The following is a 22,258-nucleotide window of genomic DNA, read 5'->3' as shown; positions in this document are numbered from 1 at the left end:
TTAAAGTATTTAACTTTAAATTTTAACCCTTTTTATATCGAAAATCAAAATATTAACTTCTCTAAAATTCTTAAACAGGTTAACAGGTCAACCCATTTAACGGTTCAGGTTCGGGTTGACATGTTTAAGAAAACGGGTCGTGCTAGCCAACCCAAAACCTATATTTTTTCCGGTCGAATTTCGGGTCGTATTAGAAATGGAAAGCCCTGCTTTAAGCCTCCACTAATAAGTTAAACAAACCAAAAAGGGGGAAACAATAATAAAAGGAATTATCATGTTAACTTCCTTGGAGAATGTCTTCTTTCTTGAAAAAGCTTTCATTGGTAAACACCAGAAACTTGATTGGTGTGACAGATTCCTTGGGTTATTTACCAAATCTATCTCGAAATCCCATAGCCTACATTGTGAATGTAAAAAACCTTTTTTTTTCCTTTGTTTTTGATCCAAAATCTGGAACAATGGTTTAAACCTTATAAAAGATTAGATTTTCCTGTAATTGCTTCCTTAATATTTGTTTCTAACAACTTAACCAGCCTAAAACAGATTTTAAAATCAAGACCGTTTTCATAAAAATAATATTGTTTGCCAATAATCCAACACGTGGGAATATGATGACACACAGATGTTAACGTTAGTAGCCAACCTCTACAGCTTGTTCAAGTAAAATATTCTGATCAATGACACTTCAAGCGCCACAATACACATGTGATCACGTTCATAGTAACACAATCCGATTTACGATATCTGTTACTAAAAGTAAAATGAGACAAACAAGAGTGCATTAGTTTTAACTTATATGCTATAATTTATCTATGGCATTCAACACCTTAAAATCAATCAAAGGCTAGGCTATCCTTTAAAATGTTTTTAACCACTACTTTTAACAATCTCAAATGATTACTAAATTCAATCCAATTAAAGTAGAAAATGACAAATAAGTATGATCAGTTAAGAAAATCAAGAATCAAGGGAAAGTTTTTCAAACCCATGGTTTGAAGCCTTCTTCATTTCCAGAGCTCTCTTATAAGGCGGGTCAATCGGAGGCTGCACCGGGTCCAATATCTTGTAGGAACCATCAGGCGCTTTAGAAAGCGGATACGATCGGTCCGAGTCATAGCCACTAAGATCCCCACAAGCCAGAAATGGTATATAAACCTTGTTTGCTCCTTCTAACCATCCACTACTACAATCTGTCCTTTCACAAAAATATAATCATAAAGAATAAAATAATAAAGATATATATACATACACACACAATATAGAGAAAGAAAGAAAGAAAGAGACCTAAGTCGTCTGCACCAGATGGAGTCCCGACCTTCTCGAGGAGTCGGTGCAAATCTTTCTCATTGAACCCTTCTGGAGGTGAATAATTCTCACAAACAGCAAATGCCTCTGTTTTTTAAACCAAAAATAAGAAATCATGAATGACGCAATTATTTACTCTTTAAATGAACACACCTATGCTTGAATTCCGGCTACTTTTTGGTTTTGCAAGAGTTACTTCTGTGAAAAATAGTTTAAGCTGCAAGAAACACATATATCATAAGACATTTCAATTAGCTGAAAATACCGTATCAGTACCACTAACAGGCTTTATTTAATACTAATAGCATGTTTATATTCGTAAAGATGTCTTTGAACCTGACAATATAAGAGGCTTGTATCTTTTCCCCTGAAGATCTTTGCAATAAATTTTCCACCTTTCTTGAGTACGTGAGTGACAATTGTTAACCCCTGAAAATGAAAATACCATTAAAAATGAATTTAATCCCTAAATTCACAAATATGTGGATATAAAATATGAAACTGGTTGAACAAGAATTATAATCAATTACTTACCGCCAATATCAGTTGTGACTGAACAAATTCATCCATGTCATGAAGTCCAGTTACTGCATTTAGAAAGTGGAAGCACAGTCAACAACATTGGTCAACAGTCAACTATATAAGTTGTAGAAGCAAGAAAAACAAATATGCAGAACCGTGTTAGTAATCTCACCATCAGGAGCACCATCACAGACAACTAAATCAGCTTTGCACCCATCAAAATGCCTAATGACCTAAAAAAACAAACAATGACGAAAGAAATAAAAGTACAATCAAAAAATGTGTTTTTTTTGTTTCTTGTAAGAAATAAAAAGACGCAAAGTATTTCAATGCACCACTTCAGCTGTTCTAGCATTTGTTATGTCTCCTTGAACTTGAATAACACCTTCAATTGGAGCCATCGGTTGTAAATCAATAGCCACAATAAGTGGAAGATCAGATGACTGCTTAGCTGGTAGATACAGCTTACGACTCAAAACCTACAAAGGAAAGATAAGAGTATAAAATATAAATGAGTTTACAAATTAAGAGTGAAATGTAGTATAGTTGGACATACCTGACTCCAGCTACCAGGTGCAGCGCAGAGATCTACCACACGCTTAACTCCTGAAAGTTAAAAATATCAGAAATGTGAATAATATGGCTAAGTTTACTTTAATAATAATATTTCAGAGGTAATTTTAAATGCACCTTCAAAGATGTTGAACTCCTCATCAATTTGAAGAAGCTTAAACGCACTTCGTGCACGCCAGCCTTCTTCTTTTGCTTTGCGGTAATAGATATCCTATGTGCACATTTTTTTATTAAGAGAGAACAGAAAATCATAAAACTGAAAGATATGTAAACAAAAATAATACCCTTTTATCTCTGGATGCTTTTCCCATTTCTGCACTTGATTATCCTCTGGTGTATGAAACAAACCTTCATATAAGGATAAAAGATATACACTTAAAACATATCTTAACCAGCTCTTATTCACAAAAGGCACCAAAGAAATATAAATAACTTAAAACAAAAGACAAGTACATTTATAACTGGATAAGTGGTTTAAAGGGTAAGTGATAGGAACAAAGAAATAAGAAACGATTGCAGACTAGTTTTTATTCCAATAGAAAAGATAAGGCCCGATTCGAGAGGGGCAAGGACTCCAATTATAATAATGATAGTGAAAAACAATAATAAGATGATAAAACACCTAACTAGTCTGCCTATTTATAATAAGAATTGTAAAGTAGCAGATCCTAGAATTGTGGCACAATTGCCTCTAGAATTATGATAATTGATTTCCAGCTGATCATTGCTAAATATACCCGAATGGGTTAAACAAGCTGCCAAAAATAGCATTGAATTGCTGGTTAGTAACAGTTGTCCCGATTTTCTTCTTTTTCCTTCTAGAATACATCTTTATTGCCTGAGATTTCCTTGGTATTGCATCAGTCAGTCTGGAATTAGTGTTGATAAGCTTTTGCGTAAAAAGTACAAGTTTAAAACAGAAACAAATTACCATTTTAACCCAAAAGAGATTGATTTGCTAACTGAATGAGATTATTAAACAATCAAATAAAATGTCAAGTTAAACAAACTTTCGACAAACATATTAGATTAGCTGATTACAAAGATATACATACACCATCCAATTTCAAGTCAAAGTTCCTCAAGTTCATATTAAATAAGTTATCAAACTTAACCATCGACAGTACAGAAACTTCAAAGTAAGTAATCAAATTGGATCTTCCATGATGCAAATGCAAGCAGACGACTCCAATTAGTTTGGCAGAGTTCTTATTACAACGTCAAATGAATTGCTGCAAGCATTTGATTATTACACAGGTTAAAACTGGTTTGGGTCGGAACGCAAAAAGAAAAACAGGTTCAGGTAAAAAGGGGTGGGATATTAAGAAAATCATGAAAAATGTATCTGATGATAAGCAGGTAAGGTAGGTTCATGAACTCAGGATGACATAGTTAAGCAGATAGTTTGAGTAAACTGTAGTTGTAGACATCCTGATCCTAATATTATTAATATTATGATACAAGACGAGACAAACTAATAATAAAAGTTATTATTATTTATAGGAAGCAATCGAGGGAGGTGAATTTGATCAAACAGTTGGTGTTCATGTTGCTTAACTACCATAACCATTCCATCACATACATCAAACAGATTAAAGAATTGAGGTCATACCTACAAATCCAGTTAATGCAGTTTTAGGGTTTGCTGCTTTCTTCTGAGGTCATACCTACAAACCAAAAAACTCAACTTGTCTATTGACTATTCACAGTATAGGGTTTACCGATTGACCAATTTATTGGGTTTTTTTTTTTCTTTTTCTTTTTCTTTCTTGGTTAAAACAAAAACTAGAATCAGCTTGTAACCGGTACCGATTTGGGCCAAAAATTGTTTTGAAATGTTATTCATACACCACCAAAGAGGTTATTCACATACGAGTCCAGAAGAGCCTATGCAAGTCGTATAGAGCCTACACGACTCGTATAGGTGTAGTGTCAAGTCATTTTCGCTCAGAAGTGTCAGTTTTCATTTATTTGCATCGTATAGCCCTTATACGAGCCGTATAGTATTTTATTTTTTTAGATTTTTTTAAAATTACAAAATATTAAAATTAACATCCGAGTTATTTACAAAATAGAAACACGTAATTTAAAAGTAAATATTTTGCTATATGCATAAAAACATACAAACAGCATGAACGTTTTTGAGTAACGACTTTTTATATGTGGTAATGCAATCCATTTTGGTTGACGTCCATGTGAGTTATCTAAGCTTTTGAAATATAACTGACATAAAAATAATTACATTTGGAGCAAGAAAACTGATATCTAGCTTGTACGGGTCGTATACCATCTATACGGCTCGTATAGACCATAAAATAATTATGAATATCTGGCCAAGGTACAGCCAACATGCTGTCTATATGAGTCGTATAGACCCTATACGGCTACGAACAAGAATATCTATACGACTCGTATAGGCCCTATAGGAGCCGTATAGCCTTATTCACACACCATGGGAATGGTGTTTGTATATAACAACCCTTTTGTTAACCAGAATCGGTTTAAGTTTTAATAGTTTTGTAAATATTTATTTACTTTGATGGTCAACAGATTTCTACAACCTTAAGAGTAAAAATGTGTGGTATTTGTTTAGGGTCTTCAGGTTGTATCGATGGTTTTTCTCTTTTATTTTGAAACGACTAACACGGATTCTATAAACCTACTTTTAATTATTAGTGTGACTAAAACACTCGACCTTATATGAAGTATAAGAGGTAAACAATTTTACATATCATAATACTACCTGACTAAAAGTCATTTAGTGTGTATTCTAGATCGCGGTATACTATTTAACTAGAAGTACTGGGTGTTTATAGTTATGATATCAATAAAAAAAATACAAGTATAAAAATTTTAAATTTCAAAGAAACTAGTATTCAGTTGTTGTTATTATTATTATTATTATTATTATTAAATAACAGAAAAGGAAAAAAAAACAAGATTATTTTTTTTTTGTTAAGGTATTCATATGATACCGGCACTCGCTATAGCAACTGAAAAATAAAACTTAAAATAAAGAAAGTCATAATAGGCTCAAAATGGCAATCTCGTATCATGTTTTCAATTACGACTTAAGTTGGATGTTATTGACATGCATTGCTAAGCCGCCACCACAACAAACCGAGCACCTGTAGTTTTTTACATACATTTTGATATAAATTTTATTCAAATTGTTTTCGTTTCTTTATGCGCGCGGGTTACCATAACAAATGCGGATACCGTAACAAACCAAACCAACACCTACCGAGTTCCCACCGTGTCCCCACCACAACACGTGGGTTGATTGCAACTAGCTAATCTTGAGAATGTAACTCTATTCAAAATAGTTGGTTGTGTATTGTCACAAGTAGCATAGCATGAAACCAGCTTATATACATCTATTAACATGAATTGTGCAGCTTTCCTTAACTAATTCAATAACCCTTTTGAAACAAACTCTCAGCAAACTTCCCCAAGAAAGGTTCAAAACCGGGAATATTGACTGTCCGCACCACAAGAACTTGCAATTCTCACAATTTCTTGCACATTTTTTGCTATTTAAGGAAGCATTTCTGTCACCTCAGAATAAAACTGGGCTTCATATGCTTCTGGATTGTTCTCGTGTGTTGATGTCATGTCTCTTAGTCTAGAAAGCACCTCCAGGGCGGTCTTGCTTGAGGCGTCTAGAGTTCTTAATGCTTCTTTGCAATCAGTGAATATGCTATTGTTTTCGTTTCTGATATCTGTTACTTTGACGTTGGTTGACTTTGACGAAGAACTTGAATTACTTTGCAACGCAATGTGGTTTGGGCTTAGCGAGTTTTGTGGTAGTGAGTTTGAGTTCACCATGCCCTGCCATTAAAATAATTTATATCATTTTCTATAGTATAGTAGTGTGAGGGTCGGGCAGGCGGATTGACCAGTCAAAAATGGCATTAAGGATTTAAACAAGCCAAGCCGGCCGCTCATGAGCAACATGAGATCAGCTTGCTAAAATTTAAATCAAGCTGAGCTTGAGCCTGGTGGTATAATTAACAAGCCTGAGCTTCAGTTAAAGAGCTCAAGCTGGCTTGTGAGCCTAAACGAGCAGTTTTTATTTAACTAATATTATATTATTGTACATAAGATTAAATAAAAATAACTAAATAACATATACTATGTTATGCATAAAGCCATAACGAAAAAGAGAAAATATATACATGCATATAAAGACACACACCACACACATATAAATATATAAATAAATTATTAAATAATAAACGAGCCGAGCCCGGCCTCGGATCGGCTCGTTTACACCCTTAACTGGCATGTTCCAGGACAAGTCAGAACACGTAAGGTTGACACGAAACACATTTTTTCAAAGATTATATATTATGTTTAAAATAATTATTTCTAATATTATAGTTCTGTAATCATATATAATACCTGTGGGTTACTACATCCCCTTTCTGAATCTTCCTGTTCGGTCACACACAAGGCTGCTATATTGGTGCTGGTTTCTTTCCTGTTTGTGCTTTGACCAAGGTCAGCGATGGACGAGTCAAGTACCAGGGTTTCACCACGAACAAGATCCTGCCGCACAGTAAACCGTGCAGAATAGCATTTCCTTGCAGATGATTCTGGTGCTTTTAAACAAGAATGTTTCATGAACTTGAGATTTGTTTCCTCTAAAGCAGGGCTCTGTGCTGAATATATTCATCAATGTAGAGAAAATAAGTGGTCAACTGGACTAAAATAAATTAAAAAGTAAATTAATGAATAACTGGTGGCATGAAAGATTGTTAAGATTCAAATAAGGTAATAAACTACTAGGAATTTTTTTTTAAAAAAAAAGGAGAGAGAAAGAGAGAATCAACAGCCAAAGAATACAATTTTAAAAGCAGTACATGAACCGATTAATACTAACTTACGGGTTAAAATTTTGGTTTGGGCTTACATAAATCTGAAGATGAGGGCACCACTTGTTCCTTCACATTGTATACCTCAGGAGAATTTAATAGATCTAAGCATACAGTGTGAATAGTGAACCATCGCTTGTCCAATGCGAAGCTCCTGTAGCAGATATAAATAGCATCCACAGTTATAGGAGCTTCAAACCAATATTTTACTGGTCAGATCAATTCAAAACACTTTCGGTTCATCAGCTTCAAATTCTTTCATAGATGTCTAGTGTCTCAAATATGATCAAAGATGTTAAATTATTTCAATAATAATTATTATACCTTCATAAATACTAGTAATATGTTTATGCATCGCGAATACGCTTGAACCAGTTAGGCCGCTTCCTTTAATATTTAGTTTTTTATATGACATGTTTGGCACATTAGAGATAAAAAGTAACCACCCATTTAAAATTAAATGGGCAGAAATCACGCATGTATTGGATGGTCTTCTCAATTTTTTCAGCTATTAGATAATACCTGCAAGTTGGTTGAGTGGTTGAATCTTTGCTGTAATTAGGATCAGGTGAATTTCTGGACAGTGTTTGATTATGATTGAATGGTGTATGTAATGAAAGGTTCACAGGAGCGTTTGCCACACTAGTTGATTTGGAGGGAGAATGATCTTCTAATCTAACTTCCTGCTACCAAAAAACAATGCAATTATTAGTCATCTACAATCTAATTAATACTTTATTGAAAAATAAAAGTTATAGAATATAGATATTTGTTTGTGTATACCTCAGATGGTATAGGATCCAATGGGATAACAAAAGGACTCGTGACTTTAGACTTTGCCCATTGTGGAAGTCTGGATACACTAAGTCTGAATGTTGGTGTCTCTTGATGACATATACCTTCACAAATCACATTTGTACCAGTGTATTGCGATCTGAGATAATTTTCTTCATAATATTTAATTCGATCCACATCTGTTCGTTTAGAAATAACGTTTGGGGGCAACGGACAAAAGTTTTCCTTAATCCTCTGCAATATCCTTGATGTCAGCAGTACAGGCACTTTCCAAACAAATATACAACCATCACTTCCTACCTAAAAACATCCATCAAGTTAAAACGATAACCCACTGCAGATTATTTAATTTTCTGAATCATTTATTTACTCACAGAAACCAGATGTTTGCAGTCAGGTAAAAAGATGATCCCGTTAATGCCTTCACCATGCCCTGTTGCACGTGCAACCATCTTGCCAGTTACAATATCATACATGCAGATAGACCTATCAGAGTATGAGCATACTACATAGCTGCAACTTGGGTCTACACAAACCTGTCGACCGAATTTGTTAGAATCTTGTATTTAATTACCATGTTGAGCATATAAAAGAAACTTACTTTTATTGGGTCTCCAAAATCCCCACCCTGTTTAAATGATCTAATTACTTGCTCAGTAGCAATGTCCAAAATGTTTATCTTCTTATCCTGTCCCACTATAACAGCACTCTCTGTTGTTGAATAAATGGCAATATCATATATAGTTCCATGAGATGCTTTTTGCTGATGTGGCTGAGAAATGTTATAGTCATTATTGCTTCTAGAAACATCATGAAAAATTAAGGACCTACATAAACAAAATATAAAGTTAATCATAAAACCTAATGTGTAAAGCTAAAATGATTATCAGAATGAAAATAACTGCATTATCATATACAAAGTTACTTACTTATCAGAACCACAACTGATGATTTTGCGGCCATTTCCAGTGAGTTTTACCGATGACACGGGAGCTGAATGATCATTAATACTAGCAATCGGATGAAAGTTCCTGAATGGGATAACACATATAAAGATTCAAAGATGTATCGTTTACATCAAAAAAGATGTATCGTAAGATGTCTATCAAGGGAAAAAGTCAAACAAGTCAAACCTATTTACATCAAAAAGATGTATCGTTTTATCACGTCCACTTGATGCTAGAAAGTAGTAGCTTTCAACATCCTCAACAGAATTAGTTCTCTTTTTGACAGGCATGCTGAAACTTAAGGAAAGAACTTCTCCTTCATGAACATCCTGTATGCATGTATAGTCAGATGTGTATAAGTTAAAGATATGCAGGTTTCCATCAGAATCACCAGCAGCAAGATGTTTTCCATCTGAACTAACTGCCATAGATTGATATCCTTTAGTGATAACACCTGACACCATCGACTCACGTTCAAAAGTTCCAGCACCTACTGCACACAGAAACAGAAACAATAATATGGGTGAGTTGCCAACAGGTCAAAGTGGGTTCAAAGTAAAAAAACAATATAAGCAAGATGTTACCTAACCACAATGAGTCAAGTGGTTCAGTAGTGACATGATGTTGATCTAATGCAAGAATTGACCTATTTTGTGTTGATACGGATTGCAAGGCAAGATCCCATAACCTAATTGTACCATCTGCTGAACATGTTGCAAAGGAAACTCCTCCAGTACAGCCTCTAGCAACACATGCAAGAGAGGGATCATGCATGTTTTCACATGAAAGATTCTTGATATCCCATATGCATGCACTATGTAAAACTAGCACACAACACTTGGTAGCCTAACAAATACAACAATTTTTTATTGCATCAGAGACAACACTAACTGAAAAGGAATCAGAAGTAAGGTTTTTGTCAATGATATATCGGGCAATCACCTGAAACTTTCCATGAATGTTCCATATGTAAAGACTCTCGTCTCTGTAAACCACCACTGCAAGATAGGAAGCTTAAAATAATTCTTAACTTCTTACGTGAAAAACTAACAAAATACAACTTATGTATAACTTTGTCTTTTTGTTCTTGCTCAAATTGAAAATAAGACAAACATCCTAGAGATGCTTACCAAGCCTTTCTGAGGTAGAAAAGTGACAAGCTATTGCATCTGGAAAAGTATCTTTGTCATCACTATAATGTAAGTCTCCAGCATATTCAAGGGAACCAACAGTGTACAATTTCACAATTCCATTGTTGCATGCGCATGCAATGAACTCTTGTGATGTGGATAATGCATGAGCTTTCTCAACCTAAAAGTTTTATATAATAGATAAGTGGAACATGACAACTTATGAGAAAATTATAAGACATTGATTGAAGTATGTATAACAGATACAAAGATTGTTTGCAATACGATGAAGGCTGTAGAATTACTTACCTTTAGATTCACTGATTGTGTAATTGTCATCCCATCATGCAGAACACATAGAACACCTGTAAGCAAAAGAGGGGAATAGTTTAGATATGCAAACACAAACTGCAAGTGACTGAATCCATGAAAGAAACAATGGAAACCATCCACCTGAACTTGCTAGGGCATATGCAAGTACAAAATCACCACCTTTTCCATCAACTACATTCCCCTTAATCTTAACAGGGCATGAAACAATGTCTATAAATGTACAACCCTTGTGATGACCAAGATTAACGTGTTTTCCATGCATTGTTAGTGATACTGTCTCGGTTTTAGCTCGAGACTTTGTAGGCAATCCAACGGTCCATATCTTTATGTGCTTCTTTCCAGCAGTCAAAATGAACTTTCCATCTGATGAAAAGCTAACCGATGCAACATCAGAAAAGGGCGAACATGTTTTCAGCTTTTTAATTAACGTCCCACTTCGCCATTCCCAAAGACAAAGGCATCCATCTTGAGGGGTTCCTACTGATACTAGATGTTTCCCTGGATGATTTATAAGATAAGATAAAATAAAATAAGCTGCAACTAATGAATGTGATCATGTTCTGAGTTGATAAAAAAGATATTAGAGAGATAACTGACTTGTTTCAACTAACCATCAGGTGAGAAAGCAGTGCAAGCTACTCCATATCGATGACCTTTTAGTTCTGAAATGGAAGCCAAAGTTGCAGAGCTCCATATTATTATGGCAGGTTGATGCCCTGACTGTTAATGATGTAAAATTGTGACATAACCCAAAGAAGGTATAAGTGGTAGTGATTGTTAAAATTTCAGAATGTTGGGAATGATCAGAAGCAGATATTGCATAGTAAAGTGATTGCAGGCATAGACGAAACAAGAAATTGAAAGAAGATAAAAAACAAAGGAGGCAACATGTTACACTCCATCCAATGCAGAAGAATCTTTCATGCATTAAACTTACTTTGTGTATTCTTAATAAGTATTATTATTAATTTTGAGAGAAAAAAATGTTGTTAAGTGGACTCTAGTCATCAAACATAGCTTTATTTAATTTGTTTTTTTATTTTTATTTACTTTGTGTATTCTTGATAAGCATGTCTTCCATGTAGCAAATTAACAAGAGCAAAGATGATGCAGCTCCATCTCGGTAAACCTAAATTGGCTTCACTGATCAAATGTATATTATACAACAAAAGTTAAGCAGTGCGTTGAAATGAACCTCTCCAGCAGCAATGTAGCTCCCATCTGGAGAAACAGCAACACAGCTCAACGGCTTCGGGGAGCGATTACAAACCGCAAAGTGCGATTGAGTCCCCAAATGAACATCATACAGTACCACAACACACCCTGCCGTATACGCAAACTTAGAATCGGAAGGGCTGGACGCCAATCCGTTGGCATTCGTCACTGTTAATCCAATAATCTCTTCCAAATCTAACTGCAGATCTCAACATTTCGAACAAATTACAGTTAGGAATTCTAATTATACAACAAATTGCGTGATGAATTACCTTGAAAGAAGAAGTAATTTGCGGTTTCTTGAGCTTGCGATTTGGCTTCATCTTCGATTCAAGAAACTGCCAAATTAGGGTTTCAGTCAGGAGAAGCGGGAATAAAATGCAAATGAATACGTTTGTGTTTATAAGTTTGAATTTATAACTTTTACCCAAAAAACCCGAACTAACTCGATTGGAAAAACCCTAACCCGAGAAAAGCGAGCCCGAACCCGAACCGTAGTAATTCGGGTTAGTTATCAGGTTTGATTTATAAGTTCGTATTCACTATAGGGATCGAATAAAAGTTTCCTCATATTTAACTAGTATGATTTGAGAAAATCCATTGTGTTAATAGTTGTGCCTTATTCGCGTATTCTTTTCGTTTCTTTTTATTATGACACCCATTTATAACCAATTGGTTTGACGTCTATGGGAGTTCGAACTTCAGGTCCGAAAACGTTTGCTTGTCGAGCGAATTGTTTAAGCTTTTAAGGCATCTTGCCATTTTGGCAAATCATATATGTGTATTGATGATGCGTTGCATGATATTTTATCATGTACCAGAATTTCCTTATTCTTTCCTCCCCTAAGTCTGGGTATATTGCATCAGAAACTACGACAGTTCCTAGTGGTTGGTGACTTGATGCCCCCCCTTGTAGCAGACAGCAAGTTGTTAAGATTGCAGGAACACCGAAAACCGCAAAATCAGTGTTTAGCCGACGACAACAAAGATATGACGGCGATAATGTTTTGCACCGGAAGCAAAGAAGCTTAATATTCCTCCATCCACCCTTACTACTGACTTGATTGAGATAGTTTTTATTTGTGATTTGGTAGAGCAAAGTTGTTGATGACATGTTAAAAACTAGAGAGAATAGAGTGAAAGATATTTTATTCATGTGTGTATATAACCATTACAAGAAACATATATATAGTAGACAGAGATTGAAACTGACAATGCGATACTAATGGTGTATAAAACCGACTATATAATGAATGTGATACTAATGGTGTATAATGCCTCCATTAAGTGTATTAAACGGAGAGTTTCACAAAAGTATCAACTATAACCATGTAGATATTCCCATGTTGAAGCACATGATCAGTGACTCGACTGGAAATCCTCAAACAGAAAGCGAGGTAATCCATTGGTGAAGATTCAAGTTACATTCAAGCACATGGGGTAATTAATATTTCAGGAATACCTTAAGATCACTCATGAATGATTTAACCAGGATATTGTATAAAATCTCAAATCACCCTCGTGATATATGTGCTCTTTCATCGAAGGACACCAATGGCGTCAATTGTATTCGATGTCAAAAAGAAACTCTACTCTACACGGGACGAAAACTCTACTCTACACGGGACGAACATGCAAATTAAAAGACAAATTTTAAGTTTAAATAACAGTAATGTTTTCTGATTGAAGCTTCACTTCCATATATAGTAATAGCATTAAGAAAACATGGTGGACCAGATCAAATGAGCCAAATCCAAGTAAGCAGTTTGTTCATGGGTTCAAACAGTTAAAAGAGGTTCATAAACCCCTCAAGGTTCATTGATGACGGTCAAATACCACCACACAAAAGCCAAGAAAGTATCAATCAGGGGAACTAAAAATATACATTTACTAATCCTGGCTACCTGAAAAACAACTTCTTAAAATCAAAATGACTCGTATCCATAGCTTCACCAACTGGATCATAATTGCTGACTCACCACACCCCGCAATTTACAATAATACCCTCTTTCTCCCTCTCCTACTTACACACCCTTCTCAGTTATCCTACGCTAAATCAAACTCATTTGTGTCTTGACTCGAGTGCTGGTGGCCTTTGCTGTCACGTTTAATTCGGTCCGCATACATTGGCAGCCGAACTATCTCATTAATCTCATCCAACAACACTTCCTCTGTTATGTTATCCTTTATGCTCTTCATCACCTGCATTTGTTTCAATCCAAATTACAAGGGTAAGAATGCCTTTTTCACTTTACTAAATCCAAATTACTAACGACACACCTTTCTATATGTGTTGAACTCATTTGGGGTAGCTTTATCTGTCCTGACTCACATGCAGACCCACATGTCTTCCTCTGGATTCCAAGCACATTCCACAATCTTCCCAGAGTATGAACCAGGGTCAACATCATCTGCAACTTCACAAATATTAGTTTGACCCGTTTATAAGTCAATGGCTCAAAGTTAACATATTTGATTAGTTATTTACTGACCACCAAATGCAATTCTGTTCCCCTCCATCAGCTTCTTCTTCCCTCGTTCATATAGAAATAAAAGTTGGCGATCTTCAGCCATCTGTGAATACAAGCATGGAAATAATATAAATCAACAGCATATAAGAACATGACACCTGTAAGTTGATAACCAAACCTCGAAAAGGAAATCCACAGAGTTCATTGATGCATATTTCCACTTCAAAAGTCCTTCATGTGTACGAGGAACATAAGGATCATCCCAACCCTAACCACATCAAACAATTGCCGTTAGTATATGTGTGTGTATGCTTGCGTGCATGCGTGCGTGTGCAGATTTAGTACCTGGAAAACAAGACCATCTGCATCATGTGAAAGCTTTGGAATGAATTCCTTCAAAAGCTTAATGACAGTAGGAAGCAACTAAAAGGCCTTCCTTCTTACCTATCAATTTAAACTTCACAAGATAAGTAATGAGTTTGACCATTTTAGTTGACTTAATTCATGTAAATAAATAATACCCTGAATGGTTCCGAGTCATAGCTACATAAGGAACCTGTGAATTTATCACGGTTTCGAGGTTCAACCACTTCCCGCTCCAGCATTTTCCATCGTTCATAAAAAGGTCTCTGCATCAAGTTTCAAGCATCAGACGTGTGAATTAAAACAGAGTTATTTATCTATAACCCTACCTCAACAATAGAGATTTGATTTATTGCCATCATATCATAAATCAGATAACGTCTTTCTTGTTTCCCAGTGTCGGGCATGGTATCGATTATCATCTCACCATCAAGCAGTGTGAAGTGGTGAACCTTCTCAGCTAAACCCTTGCAAAAAAGTTTCATTTTTTGGTCACAATGGATGTTTTACAACAGGCATGCAAACAAACCGAATGTTGAGTGAATTGTGACAAGAAGTCTATGCCTGTTTATTTTATAACCGAATTGCAAACAAACACGAATAAAGTTGTGTTTATGCTCACTGGTTAAAATTCGTTTAAGTTTATTCATTTACATTCGTTTATATTCGTTCTTTAATGTTTGTTTATATACTCGCTAAAAGTTTTTGGGCACATTATAGTCTGGTTTTATGAAATTAAATATCACCCATTCCAAATTTCCAATCTACTCTAGTTTTATAATTTTTTTTTCAGCCCAACAAATTGATGTTCACGTTTAATTTTAACTAGCGTGCGCTTAGTTATTATGTTTGTGAACTGTTCATTTATGCTATTATAAACAAACACGAATACGTTCATTTTCTTAATGAACGAACGTAAACAAGAAAATCATGTTGGCTTAATTGCGCTTGTTCAATCGTTATTGAACTTAATATTCGTGTTCATTTGGTTCGATTACAAGTCCAAGTAAAAAAGACATACTTCATTACTGAATCTCCATGGAAATCTCATCTGGACCCTTCGGAACACAAAATTTCTGTCGATTAGATAACCTCCGTCCATAGTAATTAACATCATATATCTTGTTCCATCAGCTTTCCATGTTGCATAATAATAACGCTGCCTTAGAAGTTGCAAATTCTCCCTGGACAGTATTAAATCATTAAATTATAATCAATAAACATACCAACTGATATTACTCATTATGAGCAGAGTTAATTATACAGGTGGTCCCTGTGTTGTGTGGTTTTTGGTTTTGGTCGCCAAATTTGAAAATTACACCTTTAGTCCAATAGTTTGCAGGCTTGTAACAAAGATAGCCCCTAAGATGGATGGAGGTTAACTTTGGCTGTTAAATGAGTGTGAAATTTCTCACATACCCCTTCATAAAAAAATATAATAAATTAAAATCTCTTTGTTTCCCATCTCTTCCTAAACAATAGATGAATATATAACCAAAAAAAAATAGTTGAGGCCCACATGCAGTACACCCACTAGACTTCTTACCAACTTCATCTACTTACATGGCATCACCGTTTTCGGCTGGCAACCAACAATTTCCGGCAACACTTGTGAAAACCTTTCCATTTTAGCAATCAAAGTTAACGTCCATCCAATTTAGGGACTAATAGTGTTATGTTTATTGAAACTATTGAACTAAAGGTGTAATTTTTCAAAATTACGAACCACAACCAAAATATATGCAAACCACAGGGACCATGCGTGTAATTAACTCTTATGAGCATGAAGAACACCGTTACACATCACACCTGTCGAGTGAAACTGGATGTGAACCTGGAAACTGATGGTTCCCTCTAACCTAAAAAAGCAAAAAATAAATAAACAATAATAATAAATTATAAATGAGATGACGTCATAAATGAAGTAATTCAACTTACCCCTGCACTTAGTTTTAATGCTTGATAACAAAACTGTCTGAATCTATCTTGCTGATCTTGAGGAATACCATCACCCAAAACATCATCATTTGTCATGACCCCTTCTGTCTCATGATGATTCTCCTAATACAAATAAAAATTGCTTAAAACTAACTTTGTGGTAAATGGTCAAAACATGTAAACAAGTAGAATAACAGAATATGCACATCGACAGGATCCAAGGGTACGCCATCATCATCTTCATCTGGTAACGCCTCACCATTCAGGTCAAACTCAGAAGACCGTTTCCACTCGGGAGTTGAAGGACAGGTGATCATATCAGGCTTTCGTTCATGATAGAAGGTGTATAAGGCGTCGATATAATCGGGTTTGTATATTCCAGGTGGACGTGCTTCAGAAAATATTCTTATTGCCTGTAACACAAGCATAAGCGTCCATAACATAACGCGAATTTACTAAACGACACAAAACTGGTTGACTCAGTTTACTGACCTGAGTTACAGACATTGGTGATGTTCGCAAGAGAAAATGAATAATCATATACCCTGTACGGTTATGCCCGTGTGTGCAGTGAACAAGAATGTACTTCTTTGTGTTCTTTTGTCGTTCCAAAAACTGAGAAACCTGATGAGTAATGCAGTTATTATTATAAGGTGGCAAATGAACCAAATGAGACATTGTTCATGTTCGTTCGTTAAGAATTTATTGAACAAACGACTGGTTCACAAACACATAACCGAACAGAAATTCTTGTTCGTGGCCCTTCATTAGCGAAATGATTTTGTACGTGTTGGTTCATTAAGTTGATAAACGAGCACAAACATACATCAATTTGAAAATGTTAAATCGACCATTCTTAAACTCAAGCATTAGACATAATCACCCAACATAATTATAAAGTTAAGTACTTGACATAATTATCTGAAAACACTTGACATAACAAACTAAAATTATATATATATATGTATGTATGTATATATAGGGTAAGGATCCTAAGAGAATCCTTGGAAAATTGAGAACTTTGAGAACCATTTTGGGCCACTAAAAAAATCTCTAAAAAAATATTTAAAAATTATAAAAAAAAAAAAAAAGAAAGTTTTAAAAAAGTAAAAAAACCAAAATTCTTATATTTATATTTCATTCCAGTTTCATTAATAAAAAACCGAATTTTTTTTATTCGTATTATACCTATACACATATGTATACTTTCATTTAATCTCTAGTTTACGTAATGTACACATATGTACATTATCATTTACCTTAAATTATGCATATGTGTACATATATGTATATATTATACATATATGTATAATTTAGCTAAACCAAGAAAAAAAAATTTTCGTTTTTTTTTAATTCATACTATACCTATACACATATGTATACTTTCATTTAATCTCTAGTTTGCGTAATGTACACATATGTACATTATCATTTACCTTAAATTATACATATGTGTATAAAAAAAACACATGTGTACACATATGTACATATTATACATATATGTATAATTCAGCTAAACCGAGAAATTTTTTTTTTTTAGAAATCGGGATGATAAATAAGAATTTGGTTTTTTTCCTTTTTTTTATTTTTGTGTTTTTTTTTGTTTTATGATTTTTTTTATTTTTGGGTTTTTTTGTGGTCCAAAATGGTTCTCATGGTTCTCAATTCTTAAAAAGTTCTCACATGATCCTGATATAAACAAACGAACATGAACAAACGTAAAAAAATGAGAAATTCGAGCAGAAAACAAGAATAAATAACTCACCTCATACACAAACTGATTAACCGCCTCGTTCTCGGGAACTGAGCCACGCCCCTTGCAGTTTATCTGAATCAAATAAAACCAAGAATAAAACAATACTCGTATATGATAAAATAAGTACAAAACAAAGTATTTGAAAACTAACCTTAACATACTTGATGCCTTCTTTCCTCCAATCATTTACAGAATAGTAACGAGTTGTATTTGTAAGATCAATCACTATGCCCAGCTGAAAAAATAACAAATCAGATATAATAAAAAGAATACCTTCATAAATTTGGTATGTTTTATATTTTATCTTAGAGTTGTGCCTACTGACCTTCCGCCCCATAACTCTTTGTTGATGAATGACTTGTCTAAACGAGTATCTTTTGCCAGGGACAATACAGTCATTAAACGACTCACCAAGAGGAACCTTTGAAGGAACAATACAGCCTATTTCCTGACCATATGCAGGGCAATCCAGCCATCCTACATTATAACAAAGTTATTTAAAAGGTAATTTAAGAATTAGCTGATGTGTCAATCAAGCAAAGACATGATACTTACCTGGAGGAAGCCTACTCTTATCATAAGTTCTCTGGTTCTTCGTATGAAAAAGATGATCATTCATAGACTGGTAAGCCTGATGTGTCGGCTTATCATCTGGGCGTTCTCGTTTCAACCTTAGTTTTCTTTCTTCACGCTCCTGATTCAAGAATATGATTAGATATATATGTAAACTTTCATTTGTGAGTTATGACCAATTACATCAAACATTACTATAATAATACTATGATTGTTATTGGAGTAAACAAAAAATGAGTAAGTAAGAGAGTGAAGTACCCGGCGCATAATATCCACTGCTGACTCAACATGGTCTACATGATGATTAGGATGATGATAATTCTGATGGCTATGTGTTTCTTCAGGTGCATGTGGTTCTTTTGGCGCACTGTCCTGAGTGTCCCCACTGAAACTTGGTTCAAAAATTTCCTCGTCTTCTTCAGGTTCAGGCGATGCATTTAAATCCATATTCGTGATCACTTAAGACACACTATTCCCTTAAGTAAACCAAAGAAGTAAAACGTATGAGAAGCTTGAACACAGATACATCAATTAAACCAAAACAAAACAATTAATTCAACAACTAACTAACCAAGAAGTTCAATCATATATGGTTCAATTTTTCAAGCTCAAATCATATACAGTCTTGTCAAATCACAGTCCATTTCAACAACTTTAACAGTAGCAATAACTCAGCAAACTATGCGGTAAAACATTGGATATCAGTCAAGGAGCCGATACTTAAGATATAGGTTATCATATCGGTAATTTTAATATCATGCAGAATTTATATATATAAATATATGCAACTTACAGAACACTAACAGTTGTAGCAAGTAGGAAGACTATAAACACTAACATTAACACTAACAATTGGCAATTAAGACTTAAAACACTGATATGGCGTCAGTCAATATCCATACAACTGCTGCAAAATCATCGATACAAATTTTGTTTGTGTTTGTAAAGTAATTTCACTTCCTAACCCTAAACTAGCCCTAGAATCTAATATCCTAAAATCGTCAACAATCAATAGGATGAAAACCACATTCTGCCCTAATTTCATACACTATATAACCAAAACATTACAAATTGGGTGAAAATAGAATAAGGAAGAAGTTAGTTGAAACCTGGAGTAAGAATTGGGCAAAATTCACGGCGACGGCTTCATTTGGACACTGGAATTGGAAGGATTTGTGGAGAATCGGAAGATTTGTTGACTCATAAACCCTAAAGTGACGTGATGAGAGATCGCAAAAGTTGAGATGGCAATCAATATTATTATTATTATTATTATTATGATCAAGGACGACGACCGAGTGTTTATTTTTATGTTTATTATTTTGGACTTGGTAAATATTAACATAGGGTATATTGGCACACCCCCTTATCTATTAATTATATGTAAAATAGATGGGTTCTACAAGTCAAATCTCCAACAATATGCTCCACATTAATCAATATAGAGCATATCAGGCTTTCCATGTTTCCGATTTGGAGACAAAAGCATATTACCTCCTACTTACTCATAATCACATGCATACCGTAAGTCAAATCTCCCACAAAATGCTCCATATTGGCCAATATGTAGCATATCAGGCTTTCCCCATTTCCTATTTGAAGACAAAAGTGTATTCCCTGTTACCTACTCATTGTCACATGCATAATACAAGTGTGTATTCCCTATTACCTACTCATAGTCACATGCATAAAACAAGTAAGTCTGTGTTTTCTATCAATATGTTCCATATTGGCAACTATGGAGCATATTTGGTTTTTATATAACACCATCCATCACCTGCGAGAAACATTCATTCTCATTTCAAAACCTTTTTTTTACATGCAATAACACTCATTGTCAAAATTGTCACAATGTCGTGGTGGAACGCCAACTATTTTTCCGGCAAAAATTTTAATGAGTCGGCTGTTCCAGAGTCTTACGATCGGCCAGACATTCCTAATTCTTACGAGAAACCGCTGCATCTAGCCCTAAACGAGGAGGTCGCCATTGGTTTTCATTCACAAGACAAGAGACCCGTGTTGCCCGACCTAAACCAGGCAAAACATTTATTTCTAAATTTACAATTATCTTAAATTTATGTTCACCTTTTAACCGTAAACATGTTTCAGGAGCCTCTCCATCACGGTGAATCTTCGTACGAACAACAGGGTTACGCGAGCTACGGATACGGGGGTGAACCTTCGTACGCACAACACGACTGCTCAAGAGACGAATATGGTTGTGAACTTTCATACGGATAGGAAAAGTACGGGGATTACGCCTACGGTAGTGAACCTTCGTACATACAGAAAAACTATTCGGACCGGGCATATGCAGATGAACAAATCAAGAAGGAATTAGTGGATGACGAGAAAGGCCCTTACTCGATAGTTTCGTTCGAAACTGGCCAGGACAGCTGCTCATTTACACGCCCAAGATTAAGGATGAAGAATTTGACGTGGACCAAGAATTTGAAAAGTTGAAACAACAGATTATGCCACAACCTACGCAAGTGAAAAACAATATGTTTGAGAAGGTCTTAAAGATGTTTAACCCAAGCAATACCGACAAAAAAGCACCTGTGGTTCAACAATATACTCGCGGTCGTCCATCATTGAAGATGCAACAACAAAGGAGAGATGATGCTGCGCGAAACAACTCATATGAAACGTCGGTTCTACCGTCTGAACAAAGAAAGCACGACCCCCCTCGGCACAGCTCGTATATACCATTACAGGACTCTCAAACACCGAGTTCCGTCATAAAGCCCGTAATGAGACGCAGTCGCTCAACAACTTCCAGAAAAGGAGAGCCACATGATAACCCCGAGTTTCCCTTGATCCAGGGGAATACATCAATAGCTGTCATCAGGCGTTATAAGGATCAAATTCCAAAATTGTTTCACCCATACATATCCGTATAAAGGATGTTAAGCCAGATGGTCATTATGGGTTTCGCTCTTTAGCTTTGGCATTAGGCATGGTCCTGTGACGTGTCCCGCAACTTCGTGTATCGCGAAGATGCAACTTAGATTCTTCGCGTATCGCGAAGATGCAAAACTTTAAATGTGTTCATTTTAGTCCCTGATCTTTTGGTAACTTGCCATATCTTGATTTCGTCTCATCATCTAAAAATACAAAGGCGGCTCTTTAGTGGCTCGCTGCGAGGCGAGCGTGCGAAGTGCACCATCAAAGCACCACATTGCGCCCGAGCCCGAGCCTGAGCCTGTGCGCGTGCGCGTCGGGTGCTTCGCACCCTCCGATAGGACTAGGGAGAGTGGTTGGCCACATAAGAACATTATCATGGAAAGTTCTCTCCTTATAAAGTTCTTTATATTTCTTCCTTCCTCCGATGTGGGATGGAGTCTCCTTATTTCATTCCCTAACATAAGCTTATTTTCATTCTTTATCTTATTTAACCCATTATTTATCATGAATATTTTTAGTCCCTTATCTTTATTCTTTTCAAAATTGGTCCGAA

At 35.3% G+C, this 22,258-nt stretch overlaps 3 protein-coding genes and 1 pseudogene across 4 annotated transcripts; all 4 read right to left on the bottom strand.

The window, feature by feature from the left end:
- Positions 1–788: 788 nt before the first annotated feature.
- On the bottom strand, positions 789–2,756 carry LOC143560385 (uncharacterized). Its single transcript, XM_077048698.1, has 10 exons — positions 2,685–2,756; positions 2,518–2,611; positions 2,384–2,433; positions 2,163–2,306; positions 2,000–2,060; positions 1,840–1,892; positions 1,642–1,734; positions 1,459–1,522; positions 1,285–1,392; positions 789–1,190 (listed from the first exon to the last, which is right to left on the bottom strand). Exons 1-10 carry the CDS (start codon positions 2,709–2,711, stop codon positions 958–960), a joined length of 927 nt encoding a protein of 308 aa, XP_076904813.1. The 5' UTR covers positions 2,712–2,756; the 3' UTR covers positions 789–957.
- A 3,181-nt stretch (positions 2,757–5,937) lies between these two features.
- Positions 5,938–9,793, bottom strand: LOC143560947 (uncharacterized). The gene is made up of 10 exons (XM_077049134.1): positions 9,604–9,793; positions 9,206–9,512; positions 9,002–9,103; positions 8,674–8,899; positions 8,447–8,608; positions 8,061–8,372; positions 7,800–7,963; positions 7,316–7,431; positions 6,805–7,064; positions 5,938–6,231 (listed from the first exon to the last, which is right to left on the bottom strand). The coding sequence occupies exons 1-10, from the start codon at positions 9,791–9,793 to the stop codon at positions 5,938–5,940; spliced, it is 2,133 nt and encodes a 710-aa protein (XP_076905249.1).
- LOC143560937 (uncharacterized) lies at positions 9,678–11,563 on the bottom strand. Its single transcript, XM_077049127.1, has 4 exons — positions 11,533–11,563; positions 11,094–11,198; positions 10,603–10,980; positions 9,678–10,514 (listed from the first exon to the last, which is right to left on the bottom strand). The coding sequence occupies exons 1-4, from the start codon at positions 11,561–11,563 to the stop codon at positions 10,381–10,383; spliced, it is 648 nt and encodes a 215-aa protein (XP_076905242.1). The 3' UTR covers positions 9,678–10,380.
- A 1,884-nt stretch (positions 11,564–13,447) lies between these two features.
- On the bottom strand, positions 13,448–19,379 carry LOC143560374 (uncharacterized; annotated as a pseudogene). The gene is made up of 17 exons (XR_013140108.1): positions 19,057–19,379; positions 18,781–18,919; positions 18,551–18,702; positions 18,377–18,460; positions 18,235–18,297; positions 16,962–17,093; positions 16,676–16,882; positions 16,470–16,592; positions 16,341–16,390; positions 15,553–15,715; positions 14,861–14,998; positions 14,690–14,797; positions 14,514–14,612; positions 14,347–14,436; positions 14,190–14,271; positions 13,978–14,108; positions 13,448–13,899 (listed from the first exon to the last, which is right to left on the bottom strand). The product of XR_013140108.1 is annotated as an uncharacterized LOC143560374 (transcript).
- Between the last annotated feature and the right edge of the window lie 2,879 nt (positions 19,380–22,258).

The sequence above is a fragment of the Bidens hawaiensis genome, unplaced genomic scaffold (assembly GCF_021521415.1).
Source record: "Bidens hawaiensis isolate Kalapana, Puna unplaced genomic scaffold, B.hawaiensis_p1.1 tig00001143_1, whole genome shotgun sequence".
Lineage (NCBI taxonomy): Eukaryota > Viridiplantae > Streptophyta > Magnoliopsida > Asterales > Asteraceae > Bidens > Bidens hawaiensis.
This window is presented reverse-complemented; position numbering and strand designations above follow the sequence as displayed.